The sequence below is a fragment of the Suricata suricatta genome, chromosome 16 (genome assembly GCF_006229205.1).
Source record: "Suricata suricatta isolate VVHF042 chromosome 16, meerkat_22Aug2017_6uvM2_HiC, whole genome shotgun sequence".
Taxonomy (NCBI): Eukaryota; Metazoa; Chordata; class Mammalia; order Carnivora; family Herpestidae; genus Suricata; species Suricata suricatta.
This window is the reverse complement of record NC_043715.1, coordinates 4,062,662-4,086,030: the sequence shown is the minus strand read 5'-3', so window position 1 is coordinate 4,086,030 and position 23,369 is coordinate 4,062,662. Positions and strand designations below refer to the sequence as shown.

At 54.2% G+C, this 23,369-nt stretch overlaps 2 protein-coding genes across 5 annotated transcripts in view; both read right to left on the bottom strand.

Moving 5' to 3' along the window:
* MBTPS1 (membrane bound transcription factor peptidase, site 1) overlaps positions 1 to 201 on the bottom strand; it is a 49,480-nt gene extending 49,279 nt beyond the window's left edge. For both annotated transcript variants that reach the window (XM_029925292.1, XM_029925293.1), the window contains exon 1: positions 75 to 201. The gene's annotated coding sequence lies outside the window, so the exon portion shown is untranslated. The remainder of the gene's footprint in view (positions 1 to 74) is intronic.
* Positions 202 to 2,141: 1,940 nt separating this feature from the next.
* HSDL1 (hydroxysteroid dehydrogenase like 1) lies at positions 2,142 to 23,346 on the bottom strand. Of its 3 annotated transcripts, none has more exons than XM_029925289.1 (6): positions 23,245 to 23,338; positions 15,228 to 15,304; positions 11,744 to 11,969; positions 10,781 to 11,226; positions 10,343 to 10,570; positions 2,142 to 4,867 (listed from the first exon to the last, which is right to left on the bottom strand). In XM_029925289.1, exons 3-6 carry the CDS (start codon positions 11,961 to 11,963, stop codon positions 4,769 to 4,771), a joined length of 993 nt encoding a protein of 330 aa, XP_029781149.1. In that variant the 5' UTR covers positions 11,964 to 11,969; positions 15,228 to 15,304; positions 23,245 to 23,338; the 3' UTR covers positions 2,142 to 4,768. The 3 variants fall into 3 exon arrangements, with proteins under 3 accessions (XP_029781149.1, XP_029781150.1, XP_029781148.1); XM_029925290.1 differs by lacking the exon at positions 23,245 to 23,338 and adding an exon at positions 16,165 to 16,528; XM_029925288.1 differs by lacking the exon at positions 15,228 to 15,304 and having other exon boundaries at positions 23,245 to 23,346.
* Between the last annotated feature and the right edge of the window lie 23 nt (positions 23,347 to 23,369).

Sequence of the window (23,369 nt, the reverse complement as noted above, 5' to 3'; positions counted from 1 at the left end):
TCGGGCGCGCGGGAGTCCGCGAGGCCGGGGGCGGCGGGGCGGCGCTCCGGGCGGCGGGCCGCCTCCTGACCTACCTCCGACCGCCTCAAGCTCCGGTCCGGCGGGCCCGGGATAACGGCTCCTCCGCAGCGAACACGCCTCGCGTCTCCATTCGGGGCTGTTTACTCCCAACTCTCGCGAGACGGCGCGACCGGGGCGGGGAGAGCGACGGCTGGGAGCGCCAGCCCCACCGGCTGTGCGTCCCCTGCGTGTGTCTGCGTGCGCGCTCTGGACGCCGGGGGCCGCCGGGGGCCGCCGGGGGCCGCGAGGTCCCGGTCGGGAGGACGGATGCAGGTCTCGCGACACTTGCGGCCCTGCACGGGGCGGCAGGTGGGAGGCGTAGCCGAGGAAGTGGAGTGTCGGGGATAGCGACACGTGGGACCCTGGGCCTCGGGGCCCGGAAGCGGCACCGCGGGGTCGGGGGCCAGGGAGGACGACCCTGGCGCGACGGCTAGCACTTGATGCAAACGCCTGCGAGCTTCTACCCCAGCATCCTCCTCCCGGGGCCTGGCGGGCTCCGTCCCCGGGCACGGACTTCTGTAAGCCTCTGCCCGTTTGCCCCACGCGACGGGCGGGGGAGGCAGCCGGCTGGCGGCTCGGGGATCAACCCCCTGACATGCGAAATCCGCGCCCCAACCCCGCGCGCTCCGCTCCGGACTCCGCTCCTCGCCGCCCTTCGCGGGACCCACTGACACCCAGTGGTTTTCCTTGTTGAAGAAACAGGATCCGTGCGTTGAACTCTGAAACGCTGGCCTCCCCAAAGATGCCCGCGTGGTTTAGAGACTAGGATCCCAGACTGTCTGGTGCCTGCATGTTGTACTGGCCCAGGGTTGGCTCTGGCGACAAGTGGGGGCCTGAAAGCACGTTTTAGGTAATGCTTCTAAAAAATCGATGTGCTATCGGCAGATAAAACCGTTTGCATCTTCCCACAGCACCATGAAATGCTGACTGGCACCGACATGACAAGAAAGCAGAGCACTTCATATTCCCTTGGCCATCATTTAACCAAGCTGGTTTAATATACTAGGTTAATACACCATCACCTACTAGCTTCATGATCCTGGGCAAGTTGTACCTCGGCTCTTCCTATCCCCACCTTCCTGACCCCAAAGAGGTATTTATACCTACCTCACAGGGTGAAGGTTAAATGGAACGCACAGAGCCTGACTCATCCACCTTCAATAAACATTGGTTGTAGCTAGACCCAGCCACACCTGATTAAGTTCTCCCCATTTTGAGATTGCATCAATGTTAAGAACTTCCCGAAAATTCTTGACTCTGGTAGTCATAAATCCTCCAAGGGAGGCACTCCCTGCTGCCACCATGGAATGGTGGCACTCAATCTTAAACTTAAATGTGGCTGTGCCTGGTTGGCTCAATCGGTTTAACCTCCAACTTGGGCTCAGGTCATGATCTAATGCTCATAGGTTCAAGCCCCGCGTCGGACTCTGTGCTGACCGCTCAGAGCCTGGAGCTGCTTCCGATTTTGTGTCTTCCTCTCTCTCTGCCCCTCCCCCTCTCATGCGGTCTCTCTCCGTATCAAAAATAAATTAAAAACCTTAATTTTTTAAAAAAGTGGGTGTACCTGGTTGGCTCAGTTGGTTAAACGCCTGGTTCTTGATTTAGGTCAGGTCATGACCTCATGATCATGAGACCCGGGCCCGTGTCGGGCTCAGCACAGTGTGGAGCCTGCTTGGGATCTTCTCTCCCTCCCCCACATGCATTTGCACGCTCTCTTGAATTACATAAACTTAAAACCAAAAACCTTCGGTGTTCTAATGTGGGGGGAATTTGTCTTGGTCAAGGTTCTTTGAACAGGCCTTTAAGTCACTGTGCCACTGAACACAGGACCCATCTAGGGGTAGGCTAGTGAACTGAAAACATCCATGTCACGTGATGGTGAAGCCCCAAAGCAGGGTGAGAGGACAATGCGGCCAGCTTCTCAGAACCCCACAAACTGAACGTGGCTGGGGCAGGAGACAGGTGTTTTGGAAATCTACTGAGAAAGGATGAGGGCCCCAGGCCCCTTGTCTATCTGTTTTCCACCACCCCAGGTTCTAAAATAATTTCATGCTTTACGTGTATAACAAAGAATCTGCAAATTCCATGGGAGGGTAAATCTTTATTCAGACTAAATGCTATTTTAAAGAGTAACATCCGAGCCAGTCCTGGGACAGACACACAGACAGACTGGACTTGGTTTCGGAGGGCCCACGATGACAGGACTGAGGACACCACCTAACCCTCTGGTTCCTAAATGTGACAAGATTTTAAATAACTGAGGTTAAAACAGAACAAGACTCCTCAAAAGAACCGTCTCTCCTTCTGTCTCCCTTTTTCTTTCCCTCCTTCCTGAACCCCTACAATCTATCCTTCATTCAGACAAAATGGCTCGGGGCAAAACCAAGAGTGATCTCCATGTTGCCAAAGTCAATGATCAAAATCTAAGTCGTTTTGAAAGACTTAACAGATACATGGTTATGGACAGTTTTCTTGCTGAATTAGCAGCTTTTAATGAATCACTACCACAGGTGCTCACAGATTAAATTTTTTGGTAATTTTAAAAGAGCTGTTTCTGGGGGGGGAGGGGGAATCGCTCCTTCATTACAAATACAATTACTTGGAGCAAAACCTCTTCCAAAGGAAGCAGAAGCAACCGTTTTTATTGTTAAATTTTCAGTTCACAGACTGTTTCAGAGGTTCTTAATTTCTCACATTCATAAGAAATCCGACCTACAGTGGCCCAATGATGATTCTCAAATGAGCTCTGGGGAGAACTATTTTATCAAAGAAGAAACCTAAGGAAGAGTCTTCGTTTTGACCTTTCACAAGCTGTGCAGCGGCGTTCTTACACACATCCCGCCACGCGGAGAATCTGGAAACATCACAGACACGATTCACTTACTCTCATCAGGCCACAGTGACTCAGTACCTCACCACATAACACCTTCGGTATAAATAGGGTGTTTTTGTATCAAGTTGCTGCTTCTTACTACATGTCATTTAACACTCAGGTCAATGTGGCGTGAAGTCAAACTTTTTTCTAGTCTTAATGACAGTGAGTTAACTGCTGGGTGGGGACAATGCCAAATAGGACAAGAGGACGGCTTCCGCGCTGCCTCCCATCAACACGCTCCGCGCTGCATGATGCCACTACTCGGTTTTCACATGTTCAGGTCCCCCTTCTGTGTGATGAAGGCCTGGTCTGTACGTGGAAGAGGTTCTGAACTCAACCACCGATCTGAGTGAGTCAGATCTGCAAATACGGAGGCCACAGCACTGGCGAAACCGTGGGGGTGGCGTCAGAGCGTGCTCAGGCCTGGCTCACGATGGACTATCTCAGGAGAAAGCAATTCCGTCCAAGTCCTGATTTCAACCACTTTACTAGTTTCTGCGTCAGCGTCACAATCATAGGCCCCAAATTCCGGCTCTGCGTGTACCGTCACACTCACGTCGCGATCTCGAGAGAGAGGTCCTCAGAAATGCCTGGCTTCGCAAGACCTGAGCCGAAAACAGTAGCTCACAGTAGGTTTCGCTGCTCACCCCTGTCGCGGGGGGTCGTGCCTAACGACCTTCACACCCGCAGGGGCGTTCGCTATAATGCGTCAACTCACTACACGAACCAAGAATAAGCTTCTAACACACACATCATTTCACACACATAATTTGTCCATATTTTAACTAGTATTCCATTAAGTACTTGACGTTTACTCCGATAATGCCTCTGTAAGAGAACATGACGCAGAAAAGGACATGAAAACCAGATACAACACGCTCTAAGGGGCTAAATTTCAGTTATAAAATGGGTCACGGGCTGAGAAATCACTACTTATCCACAGTAATTATAAATCAAGCGATGACTGAGGGTCAACCACTATAGCTCCAAATCTAGCAGTGAATTAATTTCACGGCAGATTTAAAAAAACACAACACCAGAATGTGTAATATACATGGCAAAGCTGTAACACATGATCGGGTGGGCTTGTTCAGTAGGAAAAGGAGTCATCTAGAGTGATAACAGCCCACATGGGTCCACCTTAGGCCATCTTGACAAGACATATTTTCAAAAGTAATTTAACCATAAATAAAGTTGCCCGGATGCGCGCGCGCGCACACACACACACACACACACACACACGCACGGTCTCCAGTGCAGCACGGCCTGAAGAACAGCATGTTCAGACGTGAACTGAGCTGGACAGTAGGATACAGAGTTGTACTGCCAATGACTCCAGCAATCTTACTTACAAAATAACACTGTGACGTGGTCTTTCCTGATGAACATTTGAAAACCGACACTATAATTCATCTACTGAAATAATTTCCCTTAAAAAAAAAAATTTGAAACTACGAGAGCTGACAAGCCACGTTGTATTTCAACATCAGATTGCTGTGGCTCGAAGAACAACACAAGTCGCACGGCTTTGGGACAGCTTTAGCAGGGAAAAAAAAGAAAGCATCAGAATTTAGGTTCCCTCAACCAGTTCTCGGGCCCCAGTCCTCAGTCCGTGTTCACTTCCGCACCATCCATGTGATGAGGCCCCGGAGGCTTCTCCACAGCATCCTCATCCTCTAGAAGTCTCCTGCGTGCTCTGCAGACGATGAGTCACCAGTATGCTAACTGCCCGGTAATAAAATAAAATACAGAAGGGAAATGTGTTCTTCCAGACGCCGGAATGCTGCAGGCTCCCATGAGCTGTGGCGCAGGTGCCCAAACCTTCGCGCAGCCTCACGCGCTGCAGGACAGGGCCTCCTTACGTAGAGAGCGGTTGAGGACATTCGCTCCCCACACCCAGAGCCACTCAGGCATATACTGTGCAAAAAGAAACTAAAAAGAAAAGAGAAAAGGGTTACAAGGTTAGAATCCAAAGCAGAGACACTTCAGTGTCAGTATATGACTTTACGCAACAATGTCACCCAATTAAATATGAAGAAAAGAAAAAGCCCTCAGGTGCTCCTGTACCAAACACCTGGCTCTGCAGACGCACCTATGCTAGACGCCGGGTATACGACGTGCACACGCACCACCCACTGACCCCTCTCCCTGACGAGGCTGGACAGACGCACACGCAGGAGAACGAGTCCGTCTCTACTCAACATGAGATGAACAGTACGTTCATTGGGTTGAGAAGGACAAAGCCACGCCAGGACCGAAAGGCAGCTGAAATGGACAAACGTATCCGTGATTGGTACTGGGTGAGAAAACCAGAGTTCGAAGGGCGGGATGGGGTGAAATTAGAAGAGAACGGAGTCAAAAACACCGGGATGTGGGGCAGACCTGAGGTGAGGATGACGGCCTGGGCACCCAGGGGGAGACTCCTACCGATGCCGCTCTGTCCCAGGGACTCCCCCCGGCATTTTGCCTCCCAGGGGCATATATGGCAAAGTCTAGAAACATTCCTGATCGTCACAAACGGGGTGCTGGTGCTACTGACATCCCGTGACCTAAACGCCAGGGACGCCCAGGATAGCCCCACGACAAGGGATCACTCAACGCCAAATGCCAACCGTGCCAAGGTGGAGAAACCCTGCGCTATGCTGACCGCAGCTGCACTAGTGCGGTACGGAAGGGAAATGGATGGGGGGCCTGGCCAGCTCCGCGGGGAAAGCACACGACACCTGATCTCTGAGGAGCGGGAGCGGGAGAGGCGAAGGCTGCCGACAAGTGCTAACAGTCTAGGCTTGACCAGAAAGAGAACAACAGAGGTCACCCCAGACCCAGGGTACTTTGCAACTCCGGGGAAGCCATACTGACTAGGAGGGGGTCCCAGCATTGTGACCGGCAGAATGACAGCCGTGGGCCACAGCTGTCCACGGCAGGTTCCAGAGAAGGCCTGCTCACCATCTCAGAGACAGGAGCCCAGTCCCTGGCCAGGAGCAGGGGAAACTTTCTGGGGATGCAGCTGAGGCCCCTTCGGACCTCTTTGCAAAGCAGGATTTTGTGGAGAAAGCCCTGGGATCCTCCTCCCAGGAGCGGCTGCTCTAGAGCAAAAGGTTCTACATCCAAGGAGATACGAGAAGTCCGCTTCCGGTCGTCAGGAGGCCCCTGAGAGCAGGGATGCACTCAAACACGTAGGCGCCGGGGACCGGCCACAGGACTGGGGCCCCTCCTCCGGGTCCAGCAGTGCCCCTGCCGTCTCGGCTGTGCTTCCCAGGGTTTCAGTTACCCACAGTCAAGGTCAACTGTGGTCCAGAAGCAGCTGATCCTCCTGACTTACTGCCTGCTAATGGCAGCCCGATGCCGTTGCCACCTCACTCCCTCCTGTCACAGAGGCGCACACGACACCGAGGAGGCTGCGAACCGCACGGCAAGGTATCTTCGGAGAGACCGCACTCACACGTCCTCACAAGAAGGGTGAGTGCAGGCCAGTAAGATATTTTGAGCGAGAGAGAGACCAGAGTCACACAGCGTTTACTACAGTGTATTGTCATGACTGTTCTACTTTATCATTATTGTCGTGAATCTCTTACTGTGCCTGATCTGTAAGTTAAACTTTATCATGAGTGAGCCATCCGGGAGAACACACGGTCTCTACGGGGTGCGGCTCAAGCCCTGGCTCCCGGCGCCCACTGGGGGCCTCGGAACGCATCCCCTCCGGTAAGGGAGGACTACTGGGGAAGGGGTCAGCACCTCACAGTCTGCTTGTGTCTCGCCCCATTCCCGACCATGGGCTACTGCAAGGGGCCGAGCATCAGGGTGTACTGTGCCAGTGTCCTGAGGTGCCACGTGTGGAGACGTCACTGGCGCGCACCACTTCCAACTCGTCCGGGGGGGGGGGGGGGGGGGGTGTCCTGGCACGCGGGTAGCGGCGTGGAGAGAGCTGGGTGCAAAGAGCTCATGGAGGAGGAGACAGCTTTACCCCTGTGGACCGACAGATCAGAAACTAAAGGAGCGACCCATCTACTTGTTTAGAAGGAGAGTGAGAATATGTGTGTGTGTGTGTGTATATGTGTGTGTGAGAGAGAGAGAGGGAGAGAAGGGAGGGTTGGGTCTTGAGTTCTAGAAGGCTCTGTGCATGTTCAGAAACCCTGACCCACTGTGCAGGCCAAGGAAAGGAGCTGCTTCTCCCCCGGGACAAAAGCCTACAGTAACTGATCTGGATGCAGTGTCGCCCCCACAGGGACTGCTGGTCACTAAGACTTGGGGACCCGCAGCCAGAGGAGGAAGTCAATGGCAAATGGACATGTTCTACTGGCAGCAAAACCGCTAACACCATACATTCCTCAGGCACTGGGACGAGTGGGACCTAGGTAAGAAACGGGCCGGGAAGAGACGGAAAAGGCCCCGAGGTCCCTGGGCTGGGCCCTTCCTCAGGGGTTACTCTAAAGGGAGAAACGAGGCGGAAGCTGTGTGGCTCACCGTCCCCTTTCCTGCTGGCGGCCGGCGGCCAGCGGAGAGCTTGGGCTGGGCGGGGGGCCGAGACGGCTGCCAGCCTGCCTCCCCTGGACCCTCACCCACATTTCCATTCGCAATGCCAGGGCCTTCTCACCGCCGGCCAGCTCCCCTCCCCTCTAAATGCCACGTCTTCTTTTCCCAGTAGCCACGTGTACACAGGCGGGGGACAATACGGCAAAGCGGGGAGCAAGGCAGAGCAGAGAGCTCAGACGCCCTGCGGCTTGGCCCGCCGGCCCCCGGGAGCACAGCCCCCACACTCCTGAGCAAGACCCTTACTGGCCCAACGGTCAGGTTAATGGCTTTTTCAGCCTAACAAGTACCGGAGCGTCCCTGGCCTTCGTGCCAAGGACCAGAGACGGGAAGCCATCGGCTGCGAGGCCGCCGACAGCGCTGGTGCCGCTTCTGCAGATGAGGAGAGCTCCCAGATCAGTGCTGGTCACTAGTCAACAGCTAAAGGGAAGACGCTAGACTCCTTTCCAGCCGTTTTAAGTCCAAATCATTTGTTTCCCATCTTTTGCTTGCAAATCGTCAAGACCCCTAGCTAGCACAGGGCAGATGCTGTCATTTGGCTCCATGGATGCCAGGCCAGCAGAAGGGGCGCAGCCACGAGCCAGCTCTCCTCCTGGGTGGGAGGGGGTTCTGCGGACACCCATGACCCGGCGGGGGTGGGGGGAGTGAGGACGCCTTCCCCCGCCGACCTCTGCGAGCGCATCGAACAGAGCCGTCTACACACTTAGCAGCCGTCAGTGAACACACTGCACACACTGCGTTCTCAGTAGAGGGCTGTGAGATCACCGGAGAGGCTGTCCCGGCAGCAGCTCCCGCCAGAGTCACTCTCCCGCCCGCAATGCCCCACGCTCCCCCCTGCCACCCCCACTCACTTCAGACCTCCTCGCTGGGCAAGCCCCTGCCTCACGGGAGCCACGGGACAGCAGCCCCTCCTGGCCTCCACAGCTTCCTCAGGGTCCCCAAGCCCATGTCACCTCCCGTCCAGGGTGCTTGGTCCCGCCCCCACCCCTGGCACCCCGGCACCCAGGCCCCCGGCCCCCAGCCTGGCTGGGGCTGCTCTTCTGCACAGCCCTTCCCCCCGGCACCCACGAACAGCCACGTCCCTGCTGCCGTAACCGGACTGGCAAATACAACTCCCTCCGCAGGCCCAACCCCCCTGCCGCCGCCGCATCCGTGTAGCACAGGCTTCCGGGCCCCCCCCCCCCCCCCCGGCCACTCCCGCAGCGCACACTCTGCATGAGATCTCGTCAAAGCCACCAAAGATTCCCAAGATTCGAAACCGGACACAGTCTATCGCTCTCACTCAATTCGACACGTGGAAGGCGACGTGCGACAAGGAGCACAGAGGACACTTCAGACGGACGGCAGGTGGGGCGCGTCAAACCTCACCCGGGAAACTCCTTAGGGACGAATGCTTGACGGAGGAGGGAAATCCTACCAAAATCTGATCTTTACAAGCTGAGAAAACCATATTCAGAAGAGACAATGATTGTTACAAAAGAAAAGTCACAGCGTCCCAAGCTATCAGGGAATCCGACTATGGACAAAACAGTGATCAACGATCAGACCTTTGTTGTACAATTGAAAACAAAAAAAGTGGGGTGCCCGGGTGGCTCGGCTGGATAACCGGCTGACTCCTGATTTGGGCTCAAGTCATGATCTCTCTGAGGCGGAGCCCCACATCAGGCTGCGCGCTGAGCGCAGAGTCTGCTTCAGGGTCTCTCCCTCTGCCCCTCCCCGGCTCGTGAGCGCTCACATGCTCTCTCTCTCCCCCTTTCTCTCGGAAAAAATAAAAGGATTTTAAAAAGAAAAAGACAAAAGTGATAATGCTGAACATAATTTGAGTAAAATAAAAACGAAAACAGACAACAATATAAAGTCTGAACAGGTTTGTACAAACAACCACTCTAGGAATTAAATTAATAAGTTTTCTGAGCAGAAAAATAAACTAATGACCATGGAAATGTGGGTGTTTTACAAACGCAGTCCAAACGTCCCCCAGCGCGAAGCCTCGGCCCGGCTGGGGCCTAGTTTCTCACAGAGCCCACGTCCGGTGCCTTCGAGAACGCCTGGGCTGCGCTTCTCTGCTCTCCTCCAGGGTGAGGGGCCTGGAGATAACCGCCTAAACAAAACCCCACCTGTTAAAGGACGTTTTAGCCAAATCTTTTGATAAAAGTAAAAACAGTTGATTGACTTACCTGAGTATTTGGTGATGGCCAATTTAATAATCCTTATACAGGAACGGTCGGAAAACTATTTGCTTGGTAACCGAGAAACTACGAATCAAAGAGCAACAATTCTAGACGAGGGCGCGCCTGCTGACTGCCCAAGTCTGCTCTCACAAACCACGCGCTCTCCACCGAATACGCGGAACCAAACTTTCAAACGACCAAGTCACTCTTTCAGCCCCCGAGGGCGCACGCCACTGTGACGCCTGAGCAGCAAACCCAACGGGAAGTCCATGCGTCTGGCACACACGCGTCCCGGAATGCCTGAGGCCTCGGCCAGCCCCACGGTTGTGTGCGGACAGACCGACTCTGGTTTTACGTCCGTGGGTCACACTGCTGACTCAGAGGCACCCTCTCGACCACTACTGGAATCTTTGTTACTCTGAAACCCCCCGTAAGTACTGGTATTTGTATACTGCTGCCATCCTATATTAAAGCAATGTATCTTCTGCCTTAGGGGGGTCACGCAGATTATGATGTTCTTAAAGAAAATAATAATTTCACAGAAGAGAATTTAGCGATCACCAGAACCACTGAGAGGGGCAGGTTTAAGAATCAGGATCTGCGGGCCTCCTGTTTCAGCAGCAGGTTTCCATCACGTTGCCATGTGTCACGTAGAAAGGTCCAGAGTGCACTGACCTAATCACAAGAGCTGAGCGCATGCGGTTACCTGGATAGAATGGGACCAGTATCCTGTGGTCCTTTTCGAAATGCCGAGGGTAGAAACGGCATGATGCGCGTACACTTTCGGCGAAGGCACCAACCACGAGCACTTGTGCAGAAAGCTGCCCGGCGCGGTCACGTTGGTGGCCACGCAGAACGGGATGAGACTCTGTACGAAGATCCCTTTGGAAGCATACTCATACTGCAGTGCTCGGCTGAAGTGGTCTAAATAAGCCTGTGAAAGCGGAGCAGGGGTAAAGACTTACTCTGGGCAGGAACATGGAAGAAAAATCAGGAGAAAAAAGGCTCGCTTCCTACCATTTCAGGAAAACACACAACATAAGTGAATACGAGCTGCTGACGCAGAGCTCAGCAGCCTGGACCAAAGCACGTAACACACGTCCTGCGGCCTTGGGATCTCATTTTCCAGTCGGGAGCCCGTTACCTTAGAAGCGGAAAACGCAGCCAGCTGCGGAGTGGGTTTGCAGCAGGAGCCGGAAGAGATGGTGACCACGGCGCCCTTCCTCCTCTCCACCATCCCCGGTAACACGATATGGACCATCACACTGGCCGCGGCGATGTTCACGTTGATGATGTCCCACAGCGTGTCCTCGGAGACCTGAGTAAAATACTGGGGGTAGGGATAAAACACGCCCACGTTATTCACCAGGATGCCGATGTCTTTGTCCTTCAAGGCTTCTCGAATCGGGTCGTAGATCTCGCGGCCGTTGCTGAAGTCAGCCACTATAATGTCGGTTTCCACGCTGTAGGTGTCAGCAATGTCCTTAGCAACCATCTGCAGCTTGTCTTGGTTGCGACTAACGAGGACGATGTTGAGGCCGCGGCTCGCCAACTCCTCGGCGTAGGCTCTTCCGATCCCGTCCGTGGCGCCTGCGGCACAGGTCGGGGCACGTGAGCAAGGTCGCTCCAGCAACCCTCCCAGCGAGCCTTAAAAATACCCCATTGCCAGGGTCACGCAGAGAAGGGGTCAGCTAGAAATAAACTCAGAAGGGCAGTTTCAGGCTCACCGAGCTGACTGGGAATCACAGTAGAAACAGTGTTCAAGCTGCCGGGAGGTACTTTCCCAGGACAATGATACATCAAGATACAATTTTACTTAAGGGAAGCATTTCTGAAAGTGGTGACAGTTTCTAAGGACAATTTCCCCACAGAGGCAAAGGAAAAGCAAGAGGTGGGAAGGTGGGCTGGGGCGGGACGGGCACAGGGGAGCAGAACGTCACAGGACAGTCCTTCCGAGATGAGCGCGGTGAGAAAACGCGAGCGCGATCACAACGGAACTGTGCTCCCCGGGAAAACTTCGCAAACTCAGGAACTCCTCGCGCAAGGCTTAAAACACTTAAAACACAAACAGGAAGGGCTGTCTTGTTCCCGGGGTAGCAGTCCTTACCGCTCACGACCGCCCAGCTTCCATAGTGCTTGATCAGATCCGCTCTGCTCACGAGGCGCGGGATGAAATGCAGTCTGATCAGGCTGTAGAAGTCACAGATGACGGTGATGCTTTTTCTGGCCGTATACCAGGCTCCAACCAAGGCCAGCGCCTCCATGTAGCAACTGCAGGACCTGGCGATCTCCCGATACAAGAGGTAGAAGCTGTCAGCGGCAGCCATGGCAGCCTGCGGGGGGAGAGCAGCTTTGTTTCCTCAGGTGGCAGGAACCCGCGTAGTCTGGATGAAGACAGACATCTACAGATGTCAGAGCTTCATAATCATGCATCCAAGTAACAGTAATGTTTCAAATGCATGTAACCCATGGATCCAATCAATTTATAATCTCATTAGCATCCAGTGGCTTATGAAGTCCTTCTTGTCTGAGGAAGATTAGTCAACATAACTACCAAGAGCAATCAAATTCCTACAAAAATGCAGGCTCTGCGCTCCATGTTGTAGATACAGAGATAAACACAATATGCTCTGCGCCCTAAAAAAAACGCCTCGCCCAGCACAGTGACAGACAGACTTCTAATTCATGGAACAGCTGAGAGGTGTGTTTACTTCTTTGCTTTCTTCGAATCAGCCAGTGCAGAGGCCCACCACCCACGCCGAGAGCGAGCCGAAGAAACAGAGGCAGAATTAAGACACCGCCTTGGCCAAAAAGAGCTTACAATCCATTTGAGCCAAAACTGAGTGTAATAAACGTTCACATAAATTATGTTATGGATAAATAATATACACAAACATATATTTACGAAGAGATACTCCCCAAACCCGAGGAACTGGTTTTCTTTTTTTTTTTTTATTTTTTTTGAACATTTACTTTTGAGAGACAGAGGGACAGAGCACGAGTCGGGGAGGGGCAGAGAGAGAGGGGGAGACACAGAATCAGAAGCAGGCTCCAGGCTCTGAGCTGTCAGCACCAAGCCGGACACAGAGCTCAAACCCACGAACCGTGAGATGGTGACCTGAGCGGAAGTCAGACACTTAATCAACTGAGTCACTCAGGTGCCCCAGCACTGGTTTTCTTAACTGACAACAGAGCAGGATGCCTCCATCTTGCTGAGGTCACTGCAGTACCATCACCTTTGCCTGCTCCCTACATCTCCACAAAGAGTGCAACACGACTCACTCTCGTAAGTATCCATGCAGCAGGCATTCACAAAGACCCCACTATGTTCCAGGTACCAGGGCAGATGCTAAGGATTCACAGAAGAGTTAATTAATTTGTACCCCAGAAAAGAGAAGGCCATTTAACAAAAACATTTCTTCTTTTTTTGTATTCATTTAATTTTTTTTAACATTTATTTACTTTTGAGAGAGAGAGAGTCAGAGTGTGAACGGGCGAGGGGCAGAGAGAGAGGCAGACACAGAATCCAAAGCAGGCTCCAGGCTCCGAGCCGTCAGCACAGAGCCGGACGCGGGGCTCGAACCCGTGAACCGTGAGATCACGACCTGAGCCGCAGTCGGACACTCAACCGAGGGAGCCACCCGGGCGCCCCTGACAAAACAGTTCTAAATCCCATACGAACCGGTCTGCATGTGCCCGTGATGGGACATGACGCTGCTGGGACAGACGAAGGCCAGGAGCTACCAAGGCTGATAAACTTGGTCCTAGACTAGACCTGGGGGCTGCTGAGGCCAGATCCAGCTGTGTGCTGACTGCGAGGGGCAGGAGGTCAAAGAGACCACGAGAGACTGCAAATGAGAGGAACTCAAATGCACAAACACAAGGACAAGGCATTTATTACATAAAAGGCAAATGACTTTAATCCAAAACACACAGAACATTTCTGGGAATGGCCCTCTTTAGAAGTCCCGCCAAAATAGAAAAAAAACATTCCTGAACTAAGAAAATCCCCCCAAAAAGCATCAAAAATAGGCCTAAGCTTAAGGAAGAATGAGTGAATCCCCGCCCACCCCACTGCCATGTGATCGGAGCTCAGTCAGTTCCACAGAGAGAAACCGAGCGACACAGGAGAAAACCAATCAGCTGCGGAAGCGGCGCCCGCCGGTCCAGGAGCGACAGCGCACTGTGCTAAAAGGCCCGTAAAGTAATGGAAAACCTGCTGGATGCAGATGGGTATGTGAATATACACCAGCGGATACATCTGTGAACGTGTAATCCGGACTGCAAGCCAACAGCTCACACAAAGAAACAGGAGAGACAACGGAGGAGATGAACGGGCAGCGGGGGCCCAAAGCCCCACAGCACGGATACGGGGAGCTGTCCCCCGGCCACCAGGTCGCCAACGAAGCAGCTGCCATGGCCTGAAAGCAATGCTCTCCCCAAATAACCCCCAAACACTGCAGCTGGCCCGTCTCATCACCTACCGGTAACGCCATAAACTGGGGTTCTGCTCACAGACAGGTGCCTGCTTCAACAAGAATGAGAAAATGGACCGTGAAGAGCAAACACTCCAAGTTTCATTAAGGACGCACACCAAGTGCTTCACAACGGTTACGGGCAATTAAACGCTCCTTTGGGCTAATTCTTCTCCGTGAACTACGCTGGCTGAGATTTCCCGACACAGGAAGTATCGAGATCAACAGAATTTGGGCAGACGATGTCCTTCCTCGTGCCGGTCGGTCTCCCACGCGGAAGGCCGCTGGCCTCTGAGGCACATTCAGAGTCGGGTCGTGTCTCAAGCGTGTCCCCGCTGCCCCCGTGGCCCACGGGTGCCCCTCCGAGGCTCCAGACGCTGGAGTCAGGGGAGTGTCGCGCCACCCTCCCCGGGGGTCCCTGCTGAGGCAGGTGGCTGGTGGGATGTGCCCCTGACCCGGCGTGCTCCCAAGCTGTTCACAAGGGCTGCGGCCGCTCAGCAGCGGCACCTGCACGATCTCAGAGAAGGCACCCAACCACTAACTTCCTGTCAGAACACAATGATGAGCCTCCACGTTAAACCTCCACTTGTGGAAATTCCTGAAATACTGTTTTTAAAGTGTGCAAGCGCCTTCGGCCCTAACTAGTCAAATGCTAAGCCACGAGGAAGGTAAATGCAAAAAATAATACTCGTATCCACTACTGCTTTTCCAACAAAACGTCATAAAATTAAGAATAACAAAACTACATCAAAGAATCCGGAACCTTCGAATATTACATCTCTTCTTCTCCTAATCCAGGTGGTGTATATCTAAGACACTGCAACACCGTGAGAATTTAAATTCTATGCATCGAGATCCACTGGGTCGTCACCAAAGCAACATTCGGGGGGAAATCAGCTGCATGGAGGCCACGTAAGGAGGTTCCAGCCAAAGAGACGGGCAGGTGTGACTCCCGCATGGCCTCGCACTAACGGGACGCTGTGTACGGCACGTCCTCTCCCCTCAATCTCCAACACGATTTGTTCCAAGAATCTGGACATCTGTGAAGAAAAGCTCTGGCGACAGGTGCCTGACCGCAAAGAAGGCTCAGGACCTTCTGCCGAGGCCATCACCTACCCTGGTGTCGTGTCACCTCCTGGCTGCCAGCTCCAGCCCCTCGGGAATACGCTGCTCTGTCCCCTTTCGGCCCCCACCTGCGAACAAAAGCTAACGTGAAACGGTCCTTCCTTTTGCCCTCACGGCTCAGCAGGGAAACTACACAAACCGAAGAGCAAGGTGTTGAAAGTAAGACGACACCCGAGTCGCCGGGCCGGGATCCCGGTGCAGGCAGCGGAGCGTGTCCGCACCCCGAGGACGGCGGACACCCACTGTCAGCCCAAACCTCTGTCTTACGGCGCACGTCACGACGTGGGAACAGCCCAGCTCCAGGAGCTGGGGGAGATACACTCTGCAGGGACCCCAGGGGCTGGGACGCAGCCCCGGAACAGGCAGGTTGGTGGGGGGGGGGGGTAGGGGTGAGCGGACCGGCCAGCCTTACCCCTGGTGACCACCCAGCCTCCCTGGGGCCCCACTGTCTGCTCCCCAGAAACCACCCTCCTCCACCCACCCCTGCACAGCCCTGGTGCCTCTACTCCACGGTCCCGGGGACTTGGCCGCCCGCCTGCACCCAGGCACACGGCACCATGGGACCGGCTGGCGGAGGTGGCGGAAGGAAGCGGCCTGCGGAGTGCGTGGCAGTGCCTTGTGCCCATGCGTGGGGCAGGTGCTTTCAGGATCCCTCTCCTTCCACCCCAGACACGGTCTCAAACCATTTTGCTTCTGAAGCCCCCCTGCAGGCTGAGATCTCCAGGGCTGAGGCCACACTTTGGTCCTCTGTGTTCTTCCAGCACCTTCCACAGCCCGCGGCCCACAGCAGGAGCTCGGCAGCCAGCTGCGACACAAGGCCACACTACCTGGCTTCAGCTCCCCTCTCAGCCTCCTCTGCGCGGGAGGGACCCCCAAGCAAACTTCCCTGGCCCCCTGTGGGCTGAGATGCCCCGTGTGCCAAACCCACCGAGGCCCTCGATCTCAGGCGCAGCAGGAAGACGCGGCACTGCAGAGGCGAGGTGACAGCGGCGCGTTCCGGGGCTGTGGACCCAGCGTGGTCCGGCTTCCCGGCGCTACCGTCAGACTCCCCTCCAACGCCCGGACACAGGGCTACGGAAATGATATTTCACATCACAGTTCCCCCAGAGGCAGAGACCTTAACGATACACTGCCGTTGCTCCATTGGTGGTGGTTTGCTGGTTTTTTAATCACAGAGACTCAGAGGGCTGACACGCTCTAGGTCCGGTCTACAGCCCTGAGGGACAAAAATGCAACGTCATCACTCCCCAGACGCAGCTTACGATGGAGAGAGCTGACTCACATCCACCAAACTCACAGAAGACCAACAAAGTCAAATGTCAATTTATGAATAACAATACTGCCAGGAAGTCTAAAGACGTGTGGTCACCGGTCTGTAGGCAAGTCTACCAGGAAAACCGAACTCCTCAAACAGCAATGAAGAACCAAACGTCAAACACGGAGGACCCTTCACAACGAAGCACCTGCCGTCCCTGCGCACAAGGAATTCACCGCAAGATGAACAGAGCCATCCAGCGCAGTGTGGCGAGGGCCCTGCTGGACAGGGTAGGAGACCTTCTCGGGCAGAGAGGAGGCAAGGGCCCAGCACTGCAAAAGGTCCAGACGCCGGGAAATGTGACAAGTGCAACGGGCCTGCAGCACAGGAAGCGCCCCAAGGGGTGGGAAGGGGGCTGGGAAGGAAAGGCTAGATTGTGAAAAGGCCTTTACGGCAAACAGAAGCATGTGGACTAAGTTCCTTATGGCAAAGGAGGGGGCTAATCGGGGCTGCTGGAAAGGTGGCTGGCGGCAGAGGGCGGCGGCTGTGGCGGTGCGGGCTGGCGGCGAGGGGCCCTGAACCCTGGTCCTTCCAGATGGGGGCGAGGCGGCCTCAGGTGAGAGCGCACGGGCTCTCGCTGTGTCTCAGACACGTAGTGTTCGCTCGCGCCCAGATGGACCATAAATGGAAAATAACAGGAAATCAGATGTTCCTGACTCCGTCTTCTCTCAACCGTCTCCCCCACCCTTCATAAGTGGTACATGATGGAAAGTAACGTCTTTCTAATGAAAGAAGAAACGAAGACTTCCCCAAAGCCATTAGCGGCCAGGAGACCTCACGGAAACCCAGGTTTGAGAGAGCTTATTACACATTTAAGTCTAAAAGCCTACTGAGCTGCATTTAACTTGCTTTGAAGGTCTGACTAGTTCATTTTAGGTATTAGCCTAAAACTTAGAAAAACCCATTGAGAAAGCAACACTGAAACCCTCAAATTCTCACCCTTACACAGTCGGCTTGTAAAACCTATTATGAAGCTCTGTTTTCTTGCTTCTACAGAAAACTAACTCATCAGTGAACAAGACAGGAGAGAAACAGGTGGGGGAAAAGTCAGAAGGGAGAGGGGCAGTTCCCCGTCATCTGTTAGGCATTTTCTACTCCTACAAGGTGTATCCACCAGGGCTCATTCATAAACACGTAAAAGTCTCTTAAGTAAACTATGAACTTTGGATGATTATGATGTTCAGTGTAGGGTCAGCCTTGATTTAAAAAAAAAAAAAAAGAGTGGGGGCGCCTGGGAAGCTCAGTCAGTTAAGGGTCCAAGTCTGGATTTCAGCTCAGGGCATGATCTCATGAGTCACGAGTTCGGGCCCGGCATCAGGCTCTGGGCCGACAGAGCAGTTCCTGCTTAGGATTCCCTCTCCCTGTCTGGCTCTCTGTTCCTTCCCAACTGTGCTCTCAAAATAAATAAACTTTAAATAACTAAAACAAAACAAGTACTGGGACGCCTGGGTGGCTCAGTCAGTGAAGTGTCTGACTCTCGATTTCAGCTCAGGGCATGATCTCACAGTTCGTGAGTTCGAGCCCCGCGTCAGGCTCCATGCTGACCGTGCAGTTCCTGCTTGGGATTCTCTCTCCTCTCTCTGCCCTTCACCCGGTTGTGCTCTCTGACTCTCAAAAATAAACAAACATTAAAAAAAATGGCACCATTCTGGGGAGTGATGTTGACCATGGGGGAGTCCCTGCATGTGGGGAGCAGGGAGTATACGAGAATCCGTGTCTCTCTCTCAGTTTTACTATGAATTCTACTTTTTTTGCTACCCAGACAAGTCCTAAAACAAGCCTTGTAAAAAAAAAAAAAAACTGCTCTAAAGGTTAATACAGCAAATACAAAAGCACCATGGGAAAATTAGGGTGCAAACTGCAAACAGTGGGGTGGCTGGGGGGCTCACTCGGTTAAGCATCTGACTCTTGATCTCAGCTCAGGTTTTGATCTTAGGGCTGTGAGTTCAAGCCCCGCATTGGGTTCCATGCTGGGCATGGGGTGGGGGGCTGCTTTAAAAAAAAAACAAACACAAATGCACAGAGCAAAGTCCCCTCTTGAAAGCACTGCCGTGGCCAGTGACATCCTCCCCGGCCCGGAGGGGAGCTGACGGGACTTAGCAGTGAAGACGACAGGCAAACCTCACGCAAACACCCCCGTGAACCTAGAGTTCTGAGAGACAAGTCTCGGCTGAAACACCGACTTCACCACATTACCTAAACGAGCGCGGCCTGGGTGACCGTCACAGCCGGGCCCAATCGTTTTCCAGGACAATGAAGCAAGCGCGATGGGAAAAGGCCGTTCCAGCACCACCGAATGCAGCAGGCGGGCTGAATAATGACCCCCGGAGCCGTCCCCATCCCAAGCCTCAAGCCTCAGGAGTGCATCGCCTCCCACGCAAAGAGGCCTCTGCAGACGTAAGGAAGTTAAGGGCGTCGAGCTGAGGAGACGATGCTGGATGGTCCGGGTGGGCCGGCTGTGCTCACGCGTGTCCTTACAGGAGGGCGGCAGGAGGTCAGAGTCAGAGGACACGCGGTCAAGAAGTGAGGGTCAAGGAGACAGAGCAGGATTTAAAGACGCCAGGCCGCTGGATTTGACGACGGGGCCAGGGGTTATCTCGAGAGTGCAGGCACCCCAAGCATCTGCCAAAGGCAGGACACAGAGCCTCCGGGAGCGACAGAGCCTGCTGACACCTCACGTCAGCCCAGCGGGACTGTGACCTCCACAACCGTGAGGGAATGAATCTGCACTGCTCTAAACCACTACGTTTGTGGTGATCTGTAACAGCAACAATAGGACATTAAGATGGATGGATGGACGGAAGGAAAAATAGACCATCAAGTCTAGGTTTCAGGACAGTAAACAGACAAGTTGCAAATCCTGCACATCCCTTAAAGCACAACCTTCTAGTGCACACGGGATCCAGAAAACAGCCTCAGAGCCTCCTCGGATGGTCCCGAGTCCCCCCACGGCCCGGTCCCCATCAACGGCCGGCGCTGTCCAGCTTTTCCGTGAACTTCCAGGGCTGTGGACTTCACTGTCATTCACGGTTTTTCACAGGTCTCTTACCTCTCTCACAGAGCCTCCGTCTGTCTTGCTCTCTGCACTCAAATCCCATCCGCCCTCCCGAGACCGGCTCAGGACCCCAGTTCAATGCCACCGCTCACGGACAACACTGAGGACACGCCAGACCTCGGGATGGAGGGGAGCCCCAACCGCTTCCTTCTCCTTCCTAGGCTTCCTGCACCAAGTCCCTGAGTTCCTGTCTGTCTGTCTTACCCACGCAGCCCTTACCACACCGCTCTGCGTTCTGCTCAACTGTCTTCCTCATCTCTTGGTTCCCCGACTATGGCACAGGCCCCCGGAGAGCAGGAGATGCATCTAAAAAACTAATTTTTCTGTAACTTGAAAAAAGAATTGAAAACCACTCCAGTTGTCCAACCCATGACGCGCAGTTCAGAGACTCACAGACCCCCACGCGGCCACCCGCTTCCCAAGAGACTGCTCAGAAGCCCCCCCTTGCTTCTTCCCCGATCGTACCCCCTTCCGCCACCCTGGCGGTAGCCGCCCTCCTGAACTCTGACATCACCATTCCCTTGCCCTTAAGAAAAAAAAAAAAGGTTGTACTTTTACCCCAGCACGGATTCTGACAGAAAGCGGTCAGTTTTGTCTGGTTTTGAACTTTACGTGAAGGAATCACAGCATGTCTACGCTTTGGTGACTTAGTTCTCTCACTCGACGGTGCTTCCGAGACTCGACCAAACTCCTGGAGCCTCGGTCAGACTTGTCGCTGCTGCACACCATGTTCTGGCACCAACGTACCACGACGCAAATGCCTGTTCTGTCGCCAATGCACGTTTGGGTTGGGCTTCTTTTGGCTTGACAACTATGAACAGAGCTGCCACGCGCATTCTGGTGCACCCCCCCAGCACGTGTGCAAGAGCCCCTCGGAGGGGTGTGCCCGATCCCCACGCCCATCGTTGAGTGTGAGTTCACACTGCCCCTCCACAGTGGCCGGTTCACCCTCCGCCCCAGGGTGACTGTGAAACGCGAGCTACGGTTTTAATTTACGTTTCCTGATTCCGCACAAGGCTGACGGCATCCCTGGAGGCTTCTGTGCTGCGTGAGGCTCTGCGCCTGTGAACTGCCTGTTCCTCGCTTTCACCCTCACTTCTACCGCGTCGTCTTCCTTTCCGTACTATATTCCAGCCACTGCCTCTCTGTATGTTTTTGTCTCTTTATGGTGTGTTTTTTTTTTTTGGTGCTTTTGATGATCTGAATGTCCTGATTTCAACGTAATCAAATTTATCAATCTTTTCCCGTACGGTCTGTGCTGTGGTGCGCTTCACTCCAGAAACGCCCAGCCCCAAGTCAGAAACACGCTCCCCCCCATATCCTTTTCACAAACGTGGCACCATTTTGCGTCTCCGATGTGCGTCTTTAATTCTCACGCAGCCCGGTGACGTGTGAGGCCGGGCCCGCACCCGTCTTTAGCCGCCCTCCTCAGCACCTGGCACAACGCCGCACACACAGTATCTGTTTAACAAACAGAAGCAAATACTGCTTCATGTTCACAGCTCAGATTTCACTCTTGAAGAGAAAAAAAATGAAAGTAGCTTCTCAACCTTTGGGTCAGCACTTCGACCAAGTTATTATTGGCGTATCATGACTTTTTGGAATTTCCTTGCCTCCCTTTGCCAATTCTGAGGCTACTGCTAACCTGAGTTCACAGGGAGCTCAGTGGAAAGACCAGAACATGGGAGGCCTCATCCAAGATCCAACGGTCCTGGGTTTCAGGTCTCCGTTTGTGCAACAGGAAATAAAGTAACGGGCACGCACTCCTAGGCATACACCCTGACAACGCACGGCCCCAAAGGAACTTGCGCAGCCACGGTCCCAGCACCACTAGTCACAACAGCTACTACACGGAAATAACCCAAACGTCCATCAACAGATGCATGGATGAGCAAAATGTGGTCTTGTCCACATAGTGGAGTATCAGCCAGCAATAAAAACAATGTCTGGGGGGCTCAGTCGGTTAAGCATCCGACTTCGGCTCAGGTCATGATCTCACGGTTCGTGGGTTCGAGCCCCACGTCAGGATCTGTGCTGACAGCTCAAAGCCTGGAGCCTGCTTTGGATTCTGTGCCTCCCTCTCTCTCTGCCCCTCCCCTGCTCACACTCTCTCTCTCTCAAAAAAAAAAAAGAGCGTCTGCTACACAAACCTTGAAAACACTCTGCTCAGTGAAAGAAGCCAGATGCCAAAGGCTACAAACCATTCGATCCGATCCATATGAACTATCTAGATAAGGCAGATCCAGAGACAGAAAGTGGATTAGGGTTGCCAGGGCACAGGGGCATGGGCATGGGGAGTGACTGCTTAATGGGGTAGGATTTTTTTTCTGGAATGATGAGAATGTTCTGGAATTTAAAAGTGGTGATGGTTGGGGATAGCGAATATGCGGCTACGGAGAACACACTTTGAAACAGCTAACATCTCGAACGGTGAATTTCACGTAATATGAATTTCATGTCCGTTTTTAATATCTACTAAAAAACAAAAACACTACGAACACTATGGTCCTGGAATATTACTGTAGTGACTGAAACCACAGACACTGAAAATAGACTTCCTGGAGCCGCTTCCTAAGACTGTGTCTTGGGTGAAGGTGAACTTGCTTACCTGTAAACAACGGGCAGAATAGTTCCTGCCCGAGATCACAAGAATTACATGAGGTCATACTTACAAAGCATCTCCAACGGTGCCTGAACTTAAGTGCTCACTAAACGTTAGCGATTAGCTGCTATAACTCAGTATTCTAAGTGAGCTGTGGGCTGTCTGGAGTGGCCGCGAATTAGATCAAGAGGTGGCTCTAGGCAGAAGTGTCCCCTAAGGGCTCTATCCCGGACACCTCACTGTTTTCTCACTAGTGTCAGAAGGCAGAGTTATAAACACCCCCAGTTTACAGAGGGGGAAACTGAGGCTGAGAGAGGTTAAAGTGACATACCCAGGACCTCACGGGAATCCGAATCAAGGTCTAACAAAATCCAGAGCCCTGGCCGGCCACCCCACTGGGAGACCCGCTCCCCCCCCCCCCCACCACGGGAATCCGGCTGGCGTCACCCCGCGGGCTGCAGGCCTTCGGGGACTGCTCGCTCGTCCGAACCCGGGCCAGCCTCACCCGTCTCCGGAACCCTTCCCCTCCAGCACCTGGCAGCGCCCAGCCACGCCGAGCAAACCACCGCGCTTCAGGACCCGGGGATGGCCTTTCTTGCGGCGCTCCCGTGTTCCCAATTACTCCTAATTCAGAACAAAGACGACAACAAATCCCACTCCAAGTCCTTCCGAAATGAGAAGAAAAGAGCACGCACAAAGGGGTGACTCCCGGACCCCGCGAGGAGCACCGGGCTAGCGAGGGTCTGCGGCCAGAGGGGCTCGGGTGGGTGGGGCCCCAGACCTTCGGGGTCCACGGGGAGGGGGCGGGCCCAGAACGGGGGTACCCCGGCTGCGACGCCGGGATGGGAGTTGGGAAGGGGCGCCGTGGGGCTGAGGGACGAGTCTGGAAGGAGGGGCGCGGAGGCGGGGGTCCGAGGGAACGGAGAGACGAAGGGGTCCGAGGGTCCCGGGGGGCGTGGCGGGGCTCACTGGGGAGGACGGGCCGAGGGGGACCCGGCGTGGTCCGGACCCGAGGCCGGTGCGGGGGGCACGGTACCTGCAGAAGCGGCGCCGTCTCCGAGTCGGTACCACCAGAGCCGCGAGGCCGCCGCCCCCGTCACTGCCGCCACCGCCGCGCCCCCGTCGCCGCCCCCGTCACCGCCGCCGCAACTGCCGCGGGCC